Raw genomic sequence first — 18501 nt, 5'->3', positions numbered from 1 at the left:
GATGGGAGATGCCCTACAGTAAATGGTCCTAAAAATGTCCAATTTCGATTAACTGTTTGGTTTCTGATACTTCATTATATTTGGTTTGTCTCAGATACCACTAGAAACTCATTGACTTCTTTGACTGAATGTCAAGTATAACTGGGACGACTGTCACACACGAGTATAATCATATACTTTATATCTATGTATATAACATATCTGTAAAATATACCTAAAAACGTGTTGGAATCAAATGAAAGTGAAAATCCAATAATGTTTTGAGTTTTTACAATTGCGAATATTATTATTGCTATAATCTTGGAAATAAGTATGACCACGTGCAAGGGAAAAACAGAATAGTAAACTCTGACACATAAGACTTTCAAATCATTCTATACAGGAAAGTTGCCAATGTTTACATTAGGTATGCAATGCTATATTTCCAAGATAGGCATTTCCTGTTGTGGAAATTCAGGAGTTTAATATTCATTAACGTCATTTTGTATTTGACCTTTAATTTTCATTAATAGATACAAGCTTTTATCTAAAATGGAGCAAATAATGTTCACCTACTTAATACTCATATTTTAGCCTCTCCCATGCCTACCAAAGCAATCATTTTAGATAGGAATTTCTCACATGTCAATCGTGATCACAGGGCGAGCACCAGGTCTTTACTGAAGATCATCCGCAAAAGCGTGAAACTGCTGCCCCACCAGCGCCTGTTAGGGCTGTTTTATGGCAGGAAATCGGAATTGAACTCTTTTCCTCAACTTAGGAGCAGGATGTTAAGATATGCACTTCCTGTCCCATCACCGAACCAGAATTACAATGGAGTGGGCAGGATGATTAAGTGCTGCCATTCCCTATACACCAACCAGTCTAGCAGCCCCTTGATATCCTTAGATTTGTCACAATTATGCAGGCAGCGTGCTAATGACCATGGTATTAGGCACATAATAGCCGCCATCATTTCCCTACTTCCGCGGCACCATCATGCTGAGCTCTTAACAGACAGCCGTCACATTATTATTTCAGTCACTTTCGCTGATCCTGCATCACTACGTTATCGGTACAGCACAGAGACTCAAGTAAGCCTGCTCAATTATTTCTGAACTGCCTGCAAGAGCACCCTGACACGGCCATCGGTGAGTGATAACACAACACACTGCCAGAATTCTAGGCGTAAAAAAGCGGTTTTGAAAATAGGATTTGGATTTTTGCCAATACCCCTTCATGGTTGTTGACTATGCTGCAATTCTAAATGTTTGTTGTCTATGCTTCCCAGTTTACCCTGTGTTTGATTCTAGGTGGAAGTTGTGGTAGTTAGTGAGGGGCTCGCCTTTTTGTAATTTCCTCTAAATGTAGGATATTACTTTGATTAACTGGAAGGGCGACATGTGAAAATGGAAGAAATGATGGTGGAAGTTTGCCATTGACAAGAGTTACCATTTTTTCAGCCAGCATTAGGTTGACCCTCTCTTATCCAGGTTGTAAATACAACTAAATAAATGTCAAGTCCTGCTACATTTTTCAAGTCGTTTTAATATGACGTGTATTCGAAGGTCTTGCAGAGCACCTGCAGACACCACTTACTTTGGATTCAACTGGGAAGGTCCATCAATTCAAACAATGACTTGAATAAAAGGTAAAAAGAGTAAATCCAATCTCATGGCTCATATCCATCACTGAATATACAATGCCATCGCAGTGGATTTCAGTCTTACTCCACCTCCCAACTAACTGCACAATAGTGTACCCAGTGTTTACAACTCTGATTTCGCAAAAGTAAAATCATTTCCGAACACCTCAATGGTTAGGCAGCACCTGTTGAGTTCCAGTGACATCACTGCAGTAAGACGTGGAGTGTAGATTTAATCCTCCATAAAAGAAGTTTCAGAAGATCTCCAGATGAAAGATATCCTGTATATATTTCAATTTATCACTTTACAATAAAAATTTCCAAATGGGGATTTGCAACCCATTATGATAATCCAAATTTGCAAAGGCAGGGCGATTTCTGAACTATACAGTAATCGGCTTACCACAATCTGGACTAAAACAAATATGGCACTGCTGTGTATAACGGAGATGTTGGTAATTAGCTTATTTCTGAGCCTCGTTGGAGTTCCCTTTCAACCCTACCATCAATTTCCCCATAGGCCTTTTTAAATGGCCTTTCTAAAAAGCCATGTTCAAGGGGTTTCCTAATTACAAAATGGTTACTTCACATGCTAGTTTAAACCGGAAGAGCATTGCAGAATTGAGGAAAAATGTACCAATGAGTGCACAACCAGCTATTGACATTGATCAACAATCACACAATCCAAATAACAAACCCTATATATCTGGAAATACAAGGTACATCACATAACAGTTCCAAATAATAGTGTGTTGTATTGCAATTGAACACAAGATTAAATAGAAAGTATTCAATAAAATGCCCTGCTTATTAAACACAAACCTGAGGTTTTTAATTACAATCCCACAATTTCATATATCTGCATCAAAAAAAGAGGACCTGATAGGAGCTGTAAACATAGGACAAGGTTATAACAGCCCTTAAATTCACGGCGTCTTAAAGTAGATAAAGGGCTGAGTTGAAAGATTATTACAAGTAATCCAGTCGGGTGAATTGGCATCAAGAAACTGACAGAGCTAGTGCAGGAACTAACAATGCAACTTGAAAATAATTCCTGCAGATCTAGTTATCATTCAGAACAAAGATAAACAACTACACTCTACTAATGTATTGGTTTGGGAAGAACATGGAAAAGCCATTTGAGCTAGAGAATCTGGAGTACTCTTCTCCTCCATTAGGGTTGTCCAACATTGATCCGTGAAGACGACAACATTTCCGAACAGCTACAGACTATGTACTTGATTTGTATCTATACTCATCGTCTTACTCAATCTCATGTGAATAATCCAAATATTTGGCGCAACATCATTTGTTGACCAATGTGGAGATCCCCAATCTACAGCTGTTCAAAGTGTTCCTTAAATAATCTTAGTAGAGGAGTGTCTTTGTAAGTGTTGTCCATAGGTCTGTGTTCGCTTGATCCAGCTTCCGTCAAGCATGCAGCCCTATTCTGAAATGCCTGCACCATCTCTATGTTTTCTCCATCATCCCCAGGCGACTGACAAACTTTTGGAACCATTCTGTAGAAATGACTGAGCAAGAATGTGTTAAGCTTTAGGAAGTTTCAAAAGAACAGACTGGCTTCTAGGTTCCATACATTGGCCCTTCTCAATAACCTATACTTTTTACTTGGGTGCATTGTGTGAAGAGCCTGTCCTTACTACAGTGGATGGCAGGACCATTGCAGAATGAATAGAAACTTTTGCTAGATCTGGCATTGCTTTGGTAGAAGAGGTGGAAGGATGTGAGCACTGAAACGTAGAAAGCCAATGATCAGGCAAATCAAAGATCAACAAGAGAAGAGGGGCTAGCAAGAGGCAGGGTCGCCTCACACCATCGGTCATAGTAACAGAACCCTTTTTGTGGAAGAATTGTTTTTCCAAATACTATAAAACAAAAGACTGTATTGAAAATCATAGTTTTTATTACTTGTGGTTATGGTTCATTTTTAGTAGTGTTGCCAAAATCAAATATAGTATACTCTTCAGATCTGCAAATGTATTAACTCAAGATTTGTTCCTGATCAAAGAAGAATTATACTCTAGAGCATCAACTAAGCCAGAATTTATGTTCCTTAAAGACACGTTTAATGTGTATTTTTAACAATGTTAGTTTTTTAGGGTGATTTGTTGACTTAGTGGTGCAACCAGAGAAGCAATGACATATACCTACAGAGCTTCCTAAACATACTGGTCGAGGCTATTTATTTGAGACTATGATGATTTGGTACAGTAAGTACCGCTGAATCCTACCTGTGGTTCATCGAGGCAGTGAACTAGGCAACGTGGAGAGCCATGATCGATTCATTGAAACCCATAACCCCTGCCAAGAAGTCTTAACATTTAATAGCAGTGGCTAAACAAAAGTGTGCCCTTTTTAATTCCTTATTGCGGTGTTCCATAAGTTGTTTTGTTCCATCATAAAAATTGTAGGCAAACTGAACATGAACTATAGCATGTCGCCAATACAAATGAAGTGAAAGACTTACCAGTCTGTGCCTTCAGCCAAATACCTGGGCTGGGGCCCCATTGGTTGAGGAGTTTGAAGTTGGTGGCTGAAGTCAAAGCCTGGGCGTAGTCGATGAGGGTGAACAGATACACGCTCCTGATTCCGCCTGTGAGAACATATAGACTCACTGGTTAAGGAGACTTGTTAGCGCCTTGTGTACATCCCTGAAATGTTACATGTTATTGCCAGATAAGCTTGAAGCATTTTTGCCAGGATGAAATGAAGTTCCAACTAAGTATTCAAACAGGTGAACAGGCCATTATGAGAGCAAGTGCATAGGAGTCCAGGGTCAAGTACTACAGTGCGTAACACCATCCAAAAATACTTACCATATAACAAACACTTTCTGGAATCTTACTTCATTAGCTAATGAGTAGCTGGATTCTGGAAGTCTAAGTTATTTCCAAAATATATTGCAAGCAAAAATGGGTCGTTAATGGAACCACTGAAATTCAATAAAGTATATGCCAAGACAAGAACTGCTACAATTCAATGTAAAATTAGTCATGAGAAGCCGCTGAAAAAGAATAAAAACAAGCTCTGGCAAAGCTGATAGGTCTGGGTTCAGTGGGCTAACCATGCAGTGTTAATTCATTAGAGAAAGACGCACTGGAGGGAGCCAGCACGAGTGGACAGAAAGGGCTATAGTTGTAAAGTAGTCCTTCATGCAGTTCAATACATGCACTAGAGTGGAGGTGGAAAGATGCACTCACACAGTCAACATTAAGAGAAATAAATACACAGCTTGGCTGAGCTAAGACGTGATTGAAAAAGTCTCAAGCAAATGGCTGAAAGAGGCTGGTTGAAGAAAGACAATGGTGGAAAGAGGCGGACCCAAAACTCATTCTATGTATATTGATAAAAGTAGGTTTGTTTAACAGATCTGCTTTCAAAACCACACCTGAAAAGAGAATATGGGAAACACAGACATCTATGGACAAATCTGCGATGAGGTGATGCACTGGAAGTGAACACAATCTCAGAAAGACTGGCACTGAAACCACAATTCACAAACCAATGAGTACATCTACACCCAAAGGTTTATGGCCTTGCTTTGGGTATAGATTTACTCATGTTTGGAATTCACAAAGGTTTCACAAGCTATGGCTGTGTAGCATATTACAGTCGCAGATTACTTTCCAGGCATACTCTTGGGAAACTTTTGTGACTATCCAAATGTGACCCTTTCAGCTGCAATTCTGCATGTGCAATTGTACGTACTACATACCTGCGTATAGGAAATGCCATCGCATCTGAGTAATATTAGGTTTATTTCTCCATGGGGAAGCTATTACCGCCAATGAAGAACCTCCTTCCACTTAATGCCCATCTATTGTGGGAAAGTTCCCTTCCTTCTCCCGCCCTGCAAAGCAATTTACTCGTGTCCTTGACAGGGATAAATCTCATAACACTTGAAGGGTGGGAATGAGTCGTCTAAATGTTTGAGAATATCCTGAAATTCTGTTGCGTTTTCACTTAACTTTGCTAGGAAACTACACCACTGCATTCCCACTGTATGAGAGGGATTTACTCATGCACAGTAAGACAACATTCTGAGGTAAAATTGTGTACAGTTAAGAGGATTTATAAGTGCAAGGCTACCTTTTGTGAATACCTCGCACTGGTAAATCAATCCATTTGCACCAGTAAGGTGGACGTGGAAAAAGTCCAAGTGATGTGTTTAAAAAAAAAAAAATGTACTTGCATATGTGTTTTGAAAACTAAGCCGGGTGTTATTCAGTGAACCCGTGAATCTAAGAAAAAATGCAAAACAAAAAAAATAAAGAAGTCCAATAAAATAAAAACTAAGAAAAGAGGATCTGGTACCCAATGAGAAATCATTAAAGAGGAAAAACCACTGAAATCTATGAAGAGATCAGCAACGCCTGGAACCACAGTATTCGAGCACAAAGTGGGTCATGAAGGAAACCACTGAAATCAACAAGAATTGAGGCACAGATTCTAGTTTTTAAAACAACAACCAAGAAATGAAGGATTAGAATCCAAACTAGACGCATTCAAGGGGTTCATGAAAACATAAATCTAACTAAAAATCGAGCCAGATGGCAAATACTGAATTTTAAAAAAATCAGCTTTGAGAAGAACCACTGCTTTCCACAAAACTGACACGAGAAGGGAAAACAAAATTAAAAAAAACATTGGAATCATTTAATACCAACAAAATAAGTACAAAGGAGAATCACTGACTTGCAAGCAAAATGCAGCCAAGAGAGGCAGCAGTGGATTCTAAAAACATCTACTTGCTGCCACGGAACACACCCGTTGTTGGCACTCTAGGCTGTTGCCCCGCCGATTTAATGAGTTTGACAAGATTGAGGAATTGATTTAAAGTCAACCTAAGAACCTTGAAAACAATCTTGGCACTACCCTTTAATTGACCTAGCTCTGAGAAGGAATATTCTCACCACTCTCTCTCACTTGGGTACTAGGACCTTTCACGTGCAGTACTTGGGCGATGCTGCACTACGGATGTTCCCAGCATGCTTACTGCATCAGGTTTCAGATCCAGGAACAGCGTCTCACCAGAGTGGCTCAGCAGCTGACTCATTCCATCAATACAAGGGGCTGCTCACCTTTCTGTGAGCTGCCTCGGAAATTGTACTAGATGGGAAGCACCAGTCTGCATTACCAGTTTCCGTAACACGTGTTAGTTACAGTTATTAATAGTCAAGATGTTCACATCAGTGATGACAGGATGAGAAGTCGGAGCTTGGCCTCCCCGAACTAAAAAGGAATAACGTTGCTAAAAGCTTGCTGCATGCTCTGAAACGTAGGTTTTGTGCAATTGGGCAACCAGTAGAAACCATAGCCCTGGCACAATGTATATCAAATCAGTCAAGGAACCCTCCTACAAGATCTGATCAAAATTATTTTGCCAGCAACCTGATTAATTGGCCTGTTGAGTTCTTACTCTAGATGGACCAACTCAGAAAAATTGGGTTTTCTCATGGCTGGACAACAAATCAGTGACATAAATGGGGAAGTCATCTGTAAGTAAACCATCACTGTGTATGAACTGCAAACAGGAAACAAATAGCAAACAGTTGGTTACTATTGAAAAGGCTCAACATCGGTTATCACACAGACCCAAGATGGTGTCCTTTTGTCATGCCACAGACAGTAAAGAAAGTAGCCATTCTTGAGGGTTGGCTCATGACCAAGGAATGGAAGGGTTAAACGATGGAAACTGACCTATGGTGTGGCATGAGCCTGCGGTGCTGGGCTTCTAGGAGCTGTTGTTGGAGGAGGTATTGCTGGTGTAGGGCTTGAGGTAGGAAGGAGGGTCCCGTCACATCCTGGAACTGCAGGGCTGGTAGAGGCGGCAGTGTCTGGTGCAGCGGACCGTTATGCTGGTGGGACGTCGCCATGGGAGGGCTCAAACCTTGCTGAGGCTGGGCTGGGTGAGGATGGGCGAATTCAGCGGAGATCTGTGGTTGAGGGCCCAGGTGGAAATGCCGGCAGGAGGTAGCATGCGCATGCTGAGACCGCTGAAATGGGGCACCTGAAAACAAGAACAAAGGTTTAAATGTGTGCCAGAGAGAATCAATCACCAGCTGTGACAATGTCCTACATGAACTAGAAAACATCCTTACAACGTTTGTAGAAATAGCATGTTCTCTCCCACATACATTTTGATGGTAAAAACTGACAAATTTGGACAGGGAATATACTGCACACTCCGAGTTTTGCAGCTCGGGAATGTGTCGAAACAAGCAATGTTAGGGTGTTTCCCTGCAGTCCGAGAACTCAGGAGGTAATACTGCACCCAGCAGCATTGGTATACACCAGTGAGGTATTACCCAAGAAAATAATGAGCAACTCGTATTTAAGACCCCAGTGTTCTTCAAACGTCTGTAATTATAACACTTTTCGCACCCAAGTTAAGGTAGATTCATCTATTTTAGGGTTTACATCTACAAATACATCATGGTTTTTAAGTATTAGTAAGTAATATTAGTAACTCAAGCTCATGTTCACATGGCCAAGAGTATGGTCATTGCTGGGATATGTGTTTGAAAAAAATACATCCTTTCAAAAGTAATAATTGTGTTTGAACCTGAAAACAAGGGCCGATTATATGACTTGCGTAAGAGCAGCGCCGTTAGTTCCACCAGCAAGTTCCATTATCCAAAAAGCAGCGAAGGCTGGGAATGAGACGTGCCACCTGGTTGCAATGTGTACAATGCTAGAATGCTCACTACCACCTTTACCAGTTTGCACAGAACATCCCATGCACACTGTCAACACCCCCTGTCTTCATGGGCCTGAAATCTCTTTGCAGATAAGTAGCCAGCTAAGTCGTTACCACACGTATGGATATAAGGCGAGCCAGAAGGGAGCAACCGTTGTGCCACACTCACAATGTGTAACTGTGCCTCCCGGTTGGCAGCACGCTATGTGCCATGCTTCTGATCAGTATCCATAGCGAGGACACAAAGCAGGCCGCAAGAGCACTTCCAGGCTATCCTTCGGAGTGTGAATTGCGTCACCCAGGAGGCATCGAGGGTACAGTCGGCCCTTCTTGGGAGTGCCAATGGTGTCACCCAGCAGCAGTGCTACCGGCATTCGTGGGGAGTGTAAATGGTTCTACCCAGCCAGCACCTCGAGTACTGCTGGTGCTTCTCGAGATTGTGAATGGTGCCCCCCCAGAAGCCAGCAAGTGTAATACTGGCATTCCTTAGGAGTATAAATGGCGTCACCTATTAGTCAGCAAGAGTACTACCAGCATTCCCTGGGAGAGTAAATGGTGTCACCCAGCAGCAGTGCTACTGGCATTGGTGGGGAGTGTAAATTGTATCCCCGAGCAAGCAATGAGAATACTGTTAGATCTCCTGGAGATTGTAAATGGTGTCAACCAGCAGCAGTGCTACCGGCATTCGTGGGGAGTGTAAATGGTGTCACCCAGCAGGCAGCTAGAGTAGTGCTGGCGCTCCTGGGGAGTGTGAATGGTGACACCTGGCAGTAGTACTGCCCGCACTCCTGAGGAGTGTAAATGGTGTCACCCAGAAGGCAGCAAGTGTAATGCAGGAAGGCCTGGAGGTTCTGAATGGTGGCACCCAACAGGCAGCTGATGACTCTCCAGGGCACTGTAAATGTTGTCACCCATTAGTCAGTAGGAGTACTACCAGCAAGCAGTGAGAATACGGTTAGCTCTATCAGAGAGTGTAAATGGTGCCACTCAGCAGGGAGCGCGAGTACTGTTGGTACTCCACTCTGCAGGGAGCGAGAGTACTGTTGGTACTCCGCTCTGCAGGGAGCGAGAGTACTGCTGGTACTCCACTCAGCAGGGAGCGTGAGTACTGCTGATGCTCCACTCCTGGGGAGCGTAAATGGTGTCAAACAGGGAGAGAGAGTACAGCCTTTGCTCCATGAAGGATATAATCCAGACAAAATTGGTCCACTGCAGTACTAGACTACAAACCACAGAGGAACAAAGTTGCAAGGTCTTTATGCATTTGGAGCCATCATGTGCTATATGTGCAATGTAAGAATATATGATCTGCTTTATCTACCTGTGTATCTTCAAAACCTTTCCAGAGTGCAATGAACCGCTGGCCACATTATGAAACCACTCTCTCTATGCCCGTCACCCTCTGGGTTTAGTCCACGCTGGAGAAAACTGCTAATAAATAAACAGAACCAAAAGGGACAAGATGAGATGCTTATGGCCCATGAGGTCACTCTGGAGCTCAACAGAATTTTATTCACTGCCAATAAATTATCCGCAGGTGTGATTTGCCTTGATACTTTTTCTTGCAATTCACTGACATCAGATGATAGTGGGGCAAACTCAATACTTTTTATTAAAATATATATATGTGTGAATTTAGAAACGTAATCACTGTAGAAAAAAAGTATTGCAAATTGTGTCAATACCCTCAAAGATGCAACCTTGTAAGTATGAATCACATTTGTAGAGTCGAATTTCATTTAATGCCATAGAGACACCTAATTTAATTTCCCCCACTTTTCAGTTGCCTGCAATAATTCTACACATTAAGTGCAATTTCCGCAGTAATACGTCCTGTTTGATGCCTAAAATTCCTTCAAATAAGGGACAGGTAGCAATTCGACAGCAGTTGCCACTTTGCGTAGAGCAGCAATACTCCAGCTTTAGACTTCTGTGGACCCCCAGTGCATCAATACTGGAAGTCGTTGAACCCCGCCTGATCAGTGTCTATGATTGAACCTCAAAATGATGCACAATAATACAGAACCAAGTATGCAGCAAACAAATTATGATTTTTCAAATTTTATTCAGAAAAAAAATCTAAAAAAAATCAGGTTGGACCTTTTCAAAATTAGTTTTATTTCTGAGCGAAGAAGCGATAGGTTAGACTTCACCACATCACTTGGTCTGTTTTTGCTCCTTATGCTTATTTTTTTTGTAAGCACATACCGGGACTTTAATGGAGACCACCAGTTGTCCATTCTAAAATCCACGTGCGCTGCTCCCACAAATCAAGCTAAGGATACCAACTTGATGATTTCTACCCTACAATTTCAAGTTACTTCTGTGGGCTCTCCCAGAACTTTGATTTGCTGCGTGTAATGGTCTCTCCTGGAATGTCTCTTTTCTAAGTCAATTGAAGCAGGGGATGACAACAAAGTGGAGTGCTCGGCCTTTGTAATATTTTTCTAGGAAATAATTTTTGTTTCAACTTAATTTACACCGTATAAGGTATAGGTTTATTTTTGTTTACGCTGTGCTTGATCTAGCTCCTCTCAGAAATAAAGGCAAAGCGTTTATCGCAGACATAAAACGGAAAAACAGAGTTCCCATTTAGGGGTGAATTACACATGGCAGCTCGTGCCAGGGAGAAGCACCGGCTGATGACGCAGTTAGAGCACGTTCTACCGAACTGCTGCTCTGAGATGAACTACTTACATTCAGGAATGGGAGGACAACCTGTCAAGGCGCAAAAAAGATCTATTTTCCCCCATCAGCTGCAAGGTCAATGTACACAGTCCAGAAATGGAGCATTTCAGATGGGACCGGAAGTTGTTGCCTTCGCTGCCCACCCTTCATTTTGAACTGCGCAAGGTGTAAGGTTTCTGTAAAATGCCTGCAACCCAATTTCAGCAGCACAGGAAGGTTAGAGGAAAGGAGAGACTGGGGCCTAGAAGGTCATAGAAGGTCAGACATAAGGGAAGGTGGGTTTGAATTGAAACCCCTGCTCTGACTGAGGCACTACGGAACAATACCTGAACTAGAAGGAAACGAATGCTAGTGAAACTCAACACAATGTTTTGCTAGGGGTCGCAAGCGCTATAAAAATGCATTTACAATCACACAAACTTGTGAGGAGAGAGCTTTGCTTGCGTGCGACTACTAGGCTGAAAAGATGGCCCTTAGAGGTCGAGCAGCCACTTAAAGCTCGAGCCTGAAGCATGGCTCTGGCTCGGCTCGATGTCCTGCAGGAACCTCGAGCCGCGCTTCCATGTGGCTTCTGCACTCTTTCTCTACCCCAGGGTGTGGCCTCACGGCCAGAGCTGCCCCCGGGGGAACCAGGTTCGGGTCTCGGTGGGTCAGCATCCTGGGATTCCGGCAAAGCACAATCTCCCTGCGTTTATAAACAGTTAATGGAAACTAATGTAACTAGTGCTCCTGTAAAGCGCTCCAAGTTTGCCCTAAGTATAACTGCAGAAAAAAGCACTGAGGAGAAAACAAAGCTTTAACATAGGGAAAGACAAATAGATACCTTTTACTGGCTGATTTATATAAATTGAAACCAGAAAATCGGGATAAAGTGCGGCTTTGCTTTATAAATTAAGTGATTTTAGGCAAATATTGTATTAAATCCAAAAGTCTTTTTTCTTCATTATAGCATGCAAAAGCACTTTCAAATATGGGAGTTCAGAATAGCAGTTATGCAAAAATTGATTGCGTTTTATTTAACTAGATTCTTTAATGTTGCTCTATAATCATCTCAGCCAGGTTCAGGGTTTATCTGGCAGCTCTTTCTCTGGTACATGCTTCATAATTTTTGTGTGTATTTTACATTTAGAAGAGAGTTGTGCGAATGCTATATGGAGGGCCATCCGCTGGTTACGGTAAAGAAATGTACTTAATGCCCGGCTTCTATTGATCCAGTCGGCTATTCAGTAGTGGCCAGGGAGGTTTAACTCAACTCATGAATAGTGTCAGAGACATCATGCTGTCCATGTTTCACATCTCGGCTATAGGTAAGGGTCACAGGGTAAACCTATGAAGAGCCATCAATGCTTTGTTCTTTCCGTATAAGGAGGCTGCCTGAGGAAAGTTGCACAGTAGGCTTTGAAGCCCATTAGCAGATAATGGAAGCCAGGTTTTCCAGCTGACAAGATCGATGGCAGTTTACCGGTAAGTCTACCAGGTTCGCAAATGCATAACTTTTATGAAACAAGCATTGGCTAAGCTAATATATCTCACCTTTTGTCGTTGCCAGCACTATTCAACATTGGCAAAAAATGGTTAGTGCCAGGGCTCAAGTCCTACAAAAAAAACAAAAAAAGAAGTGCGGGGACTCACCAAGTTAGGTAGAATGGTTGTGACATCACCTGCGTGTGACATTACAGCACGTGACATCACATGTGGTATCACAGGATGTGGCATCACAACCCCGGACCTCCGGAAGTGACATCAGATCTTAAGACATCACATATATCTAGCAGGTCTATCATAAATACATTTGAGCGCATTACAATATTTAACAAAATTAGATTTTGGATTGGGATTGTGCCAAAATATTGACGCAACCCATACACAAAATCTGGGCCTCAATTTATACATTTATGTTTTTTTAAACCCTGCCACAAACAAATTGCCAACAAGGAGAAATGTGGCAATAAATCTGTTCTGCTCAATTGGTTGAAATGTCTGTATTTTTAAATATCTTATGGGGTTAAGGCACCTGCTGCAGAGGTCTTTGTGTGCCAGCTAAATCTCAGGGAATTCTAATAATGGTAAGATAACTTTGGAGGATAATGTATTTGCTGGCGAGATCTAGGTTTTGCCTAGTCCTAGTTTTGAATCAATGTAGCATAGAGGATTAATATGTCTCCTGCAAAGCACATTATGTAACACACAGATGACAGATTTTTATTTTATGTAAAGGGTAAATGGGTTACTGCTTTTAAGACAGAGTTCCTTTTGTTACTTGCAGTTCATAAATTGTATTTCTTCTAATATAGCAAAGCGAGGTATGAAGGACCCGTGGCTCATACACCGTATAACCCTTACTGTCTTATGTAACACATCCTTTATATTGATGTACACACAAGACATATTGTCAATGTATAATCTGTATGTGTGATGTAAAGCGCTCTGACACCCTGCATTGGGATGCGTAGTGGCACTACTCTTCCCAATGCAGGGCGTCAGAGCACTTTACATCACACGTACACAAATAACAATTTAAATACCACTATTTCGACTTATTTCTTATATAGCACTTTAGCACTGTGTAGTGCTAAAGCCCTAGAAAATAAATACAACAAAATAGTGGTATTTAAATTGTTATTTGTGTAAATACTGGGGCAACCATCACATCTGACAGTGCATGCCTTCTTATAGTGCATACATATATAGCTCTTGCATACAAAAGCATTTCTCTTTTAAGTACCTGTGAAGTGATGCCTTTGCGTCCCCTCTATTGTATCTAGGTGTGAGGCTCCTGATAGCTCCCAGACGTGAGACTCAAACATAAAGAGGCCTGATGGCCCCTTTACTTCGGCCTTTGTTAGGGGTCCAGCTTGCATCTGATATCCTCTGAACAAAAGCAGACAACGTGCAGGCGCTGCTGAAAGTGTCCCAGTTTTAGAAAATGACACCGGGACGAGTTCAGCATATTTCTGTAAATATGAGAGAAGTAGGAAAGGAACATGGCACGTTGCTGAAAGCAGCCAGCTTTGCAGCAGGTAAGACGGCTTCTACCCTCTGAAAATAGTGGGTAGACGGCGGCTACCCTTGTCTCGAGCCCTGGTAAGTGGCAAAGATTAACACAACTATGAATACTCATGAACATGTATGCGTCATGTCGCTACTATCAGTGAACAAATGATAATGTAAATGCGCTCATGTGTTACCACTCTTGTGCGCACATATGTCATGACATACTATTCCAAGATGGTGGGCACCCTTGAAGCACTAAATTAAAACAGATATATAAATAAAAGTTGCTCGAAGGAGATTGTTTAGAAAGGAGAGGCCTGGTAACACATTGCAGCCCCCCTAAACAGTTAAAAGAAGAAATTAAATTAAAAGAAATCAGAGGTTGGACAGGGAAGCAACCAATGAGTGGAGGGAGAGCAAGCAACAGGGGAGTGGTGGTAGAGGGAGCAAATAAACTCTGACAACAAGCAGCAGCGGCTAGCAAAGAGAGGCGTGGGAACAACTGATGGAGGTCAAGCGGGATAGGAAGGAAAAGGGGAAGCAACAAACAAACTGGGAGTTGGCAAACCAATACAGAGAGGTCTGGGGGCAGAGCGTGAAGGTGGAAGCAGCCCACAAAGGGCAGAGGGAGAAAGAGTAAGGAAAATACATGCACATCATCAAGTGCTAAAAGCAAAAAAAGAAGTTCTCTAAATGTGAGCGGTGAAAGGATACAAGTCATCCAATCAAAATGATGGTAAAGAAGATATGCTCTGGAGAAGCTCCGTGCATTACTAGAAAGGTCAACCTCAGTTTCGGTGATGGTCCTCCAGCTCTCCCGCTCGCAGGCAATGTGAGGTGCTACTTAAAGTAAATGATTGGTGCATTGGGAGCTAGACTTTTGTCACTGGTGTATGTCGGTTGAGGGAGGGTGTGCCAAGGGTCGGAAAAGTCTACGGGTTTGAAGGGACTGACTGGTCTCTTTGCCTGCCCCTCTGCCCTGGACGCTCCTGGACCAGATGCACACCAGATGGTAGGATAGAAACACAAATGGTTTTACCACGTGTGCCTCTAGCACGCAGCGCAACCACGAATGCATCTTAACCAGGCATTCCTTTACCATGCATGCCTTTACCACAAACTGTTGTGGTATAGGCATGAATGGCAAAGTGTGTGGCTAAGGTCGCAACTACCCTGCCTCCCCCTGACCACCCTTGCTCCAGCGCTGTCCCTTAAACTACCCCAACCCCTTCCACTGCCCTAAAACCTAGCCTGACCCCCCAACATTAAAAACTACCCATTCCCCTTTTACTGCCCTAACCCTACACTACCGGTCCCCCCTGTCATCCCTTAAACTACCCCAACCCCCTTCCACTGCCCTAAAAATGATCCCAACTACCCATTCCTCTCCCACTGCGCTAAGGCCTAAAACCCTATGGCCTACCTTACACTACCCCAACCCCCGCCCCACCTGCGCTGTCCCTTAAACTACCCCAACCGCTTCCACTGACCTAAAACCTACCCCGAATGCCCCAGCCATAACTACCCCAACTACCCATTCCCCTCCCACTGCCCTAAGGCCTAAAACCCCACACTACCTACCCCGCCCCCACACCATCCCTTAAACTACCCCAACCCCTTCCACTGCTCTAAAACCTACCAGACCCCGCCCTAAAAACGACCCCAACTAACCATTCCCCTCCCACTGCCCCAAGGCCTAAAACCCTGCACCCTAACTTACACTACCCTAAATGGACTGTCCCTTAAACTACCCCAACCCCTTCCACTGTCATACAACCTACCCCGACTCCCTCCCAGCCCTAAAAACTACCCATTCCCCTCCTACTGCAATATGGCCTAAAATTCGACACTACCCCACCCCGCACTGTCCCGTAAACTACCCCAACCCTTTTCACTTCCCTAAAACCTACCCCAACCAGCCCCACTCACCTCACCACATCTTCCTGCTTCCTTTCATCTTAACTGTCTTCCGTCCCTGCAGCAGCTAGACCGCGCACTGCTGTAACTACATATGCGTGGTTAAGGCAAGCGTGATAGAGCTTGCATAGTCGGAACACGCATGGTTCAGATCGCGGTGTTTCGACTGTCTCCCTGCACACCATCTTGGAAGGAGTCTTTGACCACCTGCTCACCAGTCTTTCCTTCTGCTGGGTCCCGGTTTGCTGGGGACGGTCGATGTTTTTACCAATTTTCAATTTTGCGTGAAGGACAACTGAAGACTGATTGCTGGTTAATTGTTGCCATGGGGAGATTTCAGTATATGAATTGCCCAGCACGAAATACGTGTCCAAGGTAAATTAGATACTTTAACCATCTAATGAAGGACACGTACGTATATGTTTTAATACACTTATATACAGTATTTGGAAAGAGCTATGCCTGAAAACTGTCAGTGCTTATCCTATGCTGGTATAAATCAACCGGGTACAAATTAGTAGAATATGTTTAGTGTTATTTTGAGGGGACAAACTACTCTTGATGAGGGTCAGGCTTCCACAAGACATACCTGTTCTCAACAGTGACCATAAACAAGACTATCCCACTCCTAGCTGGTGATTTCTCGTTTCAACAGAGACCATAAATAAAACTACCATGTGCTAGTTGGTGTTGTTTCTTATCATCAGTGACTAAACATAAGAATAACTCCTAGTAGGTGCTGTATCCTCTCACCAGTGACTCGACTACGGCAACTCCCTCTATGTAGGAGTCACCACCCAACTCATGAGGAAACTCCAGACCATCCAGAACACAGCAGCCAGACTCATTCTCAACCTCCCCAGACAGACGCACATCACCCCTCACTTCAGCAAACTCCATTGGCTACCAGCTGCGAAAAGATGCCAGTCCAAGCTGCTCACCCATGCTTACAAGGCACTACACAACGAAGGACCAGCCTACCTCAACAAACCAGTGAATTTCCACCAACTTACCAGTGAACTCTGTTCCAGATCCCTCTCCCTAGTGAGGGGTTGTGATGGAAGTAAATAGAAGTGCATGGTTAGACCTGTGAGGGAGTGTGACGGAAGTCACTAGAAGTGCATCGTTAGAGCTGTGACAGAAAGTGACATAAGTCAGTGGGAGTGCATTTTTAGAGCTGTGAGGCAGTGTGATGGGAGGTCAGTAGGAGTGCATTTTTAGAGCTGTGAGGCAGTGTGATGGCGGTCAGTCGGAGTGCATTGTTAGAGCTGCGAGGTAGAGAGTGCATTGTTGGAGCAGTGATGAAAGTCATTAGGGTGCATGGTTAGAGCTGTGAGAGAGTGTGACGGAAGTCATTAGGAGTGCATTCTTTAGAGCTTTGGGGTAGTGTGACGGAAGTCATTAGGAGTGCATTGTTAGAGCTGTGAGGGAGTTTGATGGAAGTAAGTATGTGTGTATTGTTATTTATTTATTTATTTATTTATGGGCTTGTAACGCGCCGGCATCACACCCGAAGGTGTATCTCCGCGCGGTGCTGTGAAGGAACAGGTAGAGCAGCGCTCCAACTAGAACAGGGTAGTCTTAAGGTGTTTCCTGAAGGCTAGATGGCTAGGGCAATCTCTGAGGGAAAGAGGAAGACTGTTCCACAGACGTGGGCCCATGATGGAGAGGGAGCGACCTCCTTGTCTGGTCTTGTTATGTCTAGGAACCTGAAGTAATAGCTGATTGCTAGACCTAAGAATGCGGGAGGGGCGGTGGTATACAAATTTCTCGGCCAGGTAATGTGGACCGAGGTTGTGAAGACTCTTGTGCACGACACAGCAAATCTTGAATTCCACCCGTTTCCGGATGGGAAGCCAATGGAGGGCCTTAAGGAGGGGCAAGGATGGGGTTCTAGGGGGGGCATTGGTCACCAGGCGGGCCGCAGTGTTTTGAACCACCTGAAGTTTATTAAGCACTCCTTCGTTGGCTGCTAAGAATAGGCCATTGCAATAGTCCAGGCGGCTCAAAACGAGGGCCTGGACCAAGGTCTTTCTTGTATGGTCAGGTAGAAGGGGGAACACCTTACGAAGGAGGCTAATAATGTGAAAGCAGGAACCCGCCGTGGTGCTGGCATGATGAGCAAGGGTGAGATCATGATCTAGACGGACCCCCAGATTTTTCACCACCTGTTTAGGGGATGGGGCCTGACCCAGACTGGGGGGCCACCAGTCAGGGGTCCACAGGGTTTTTGCCCCTCCGAATAGCATGACCTCAGACTTTCCCACATTACACTGGAGAAAGTTCTGGGCCATCCAGCTGGCGATCGCAGTCATGCCGTTGGAGAAAGCTTGTCTTATCTCCGGGGTAAAGTCTTTAAAAGTGAACAGCAGCTGCGTATCGTCAGCGTAGGAGATAGGCATAAACCCGAAAGACCTCACAATGTTAGCCAAAGAGGAGACATATACGTTAAACAACGTAGGGCTGAGACAGGAGCCCTGCGGGACTCCTCTGGTGATGCTGGCCGAGGGGGAGCTGAAGGAACCCATATTCACCATCTGGGTACGCTCAGAGAGAA

The 18501-nt window shown here is 43.6% G+C and overlaps 1 protein-coding gene across 4 annotated transcripts in view; it reads right to left on the bottom strand.

The window, feature by feature from the left end:
- The window catches only part of ARK2C (arkadia (RNF111) C-terminal like ring finger ubiquitin ligase 2C), a 217521-nt gene that overhangs the window by 37843 nt on the left and 161177 nt on the right, over positions 1 to 18501 (bottom strand). For 3 of the 4 annotated variants that reach the window (XM_085629262.1, XM_085629287.1, XM_085629279.1), the window contains 2 exons: positions 7346 to 7655; positions 4113 to 4238 (listed from right to left, as the gene is read on the bottom strand). In XM_085629262.1, the coding sequence (XP_085485388.1) occupies positions 4113 to 4238; positions 7346 to 7655 (436 nt within the window). The remainder of the gene's footprint in view (positions 1 to 4112; positions 4239 to 7345; positions 7656 to 18501) is intronic. The other variant, XM_085629271.1, reaches the window with a different exon arrangement.

Source organism: Triturus cristatus, chromosome 2_1, assembly GCF_964204655.1.
Source record: "Triturus cristatus chromosome 2_1, aTriCri1.1, whole genome shotgun sequence".
Classification (NCBI taxonomy): domain Eukaryota; kingdom Metazoa; phylum Chordata; class Amphibia; order Caudata; family Salamandridae; genus Triturus; species Triturus cristatus.
This window is presented reverse-complemented; position numbering and strand designations above follow the sequence as displayed.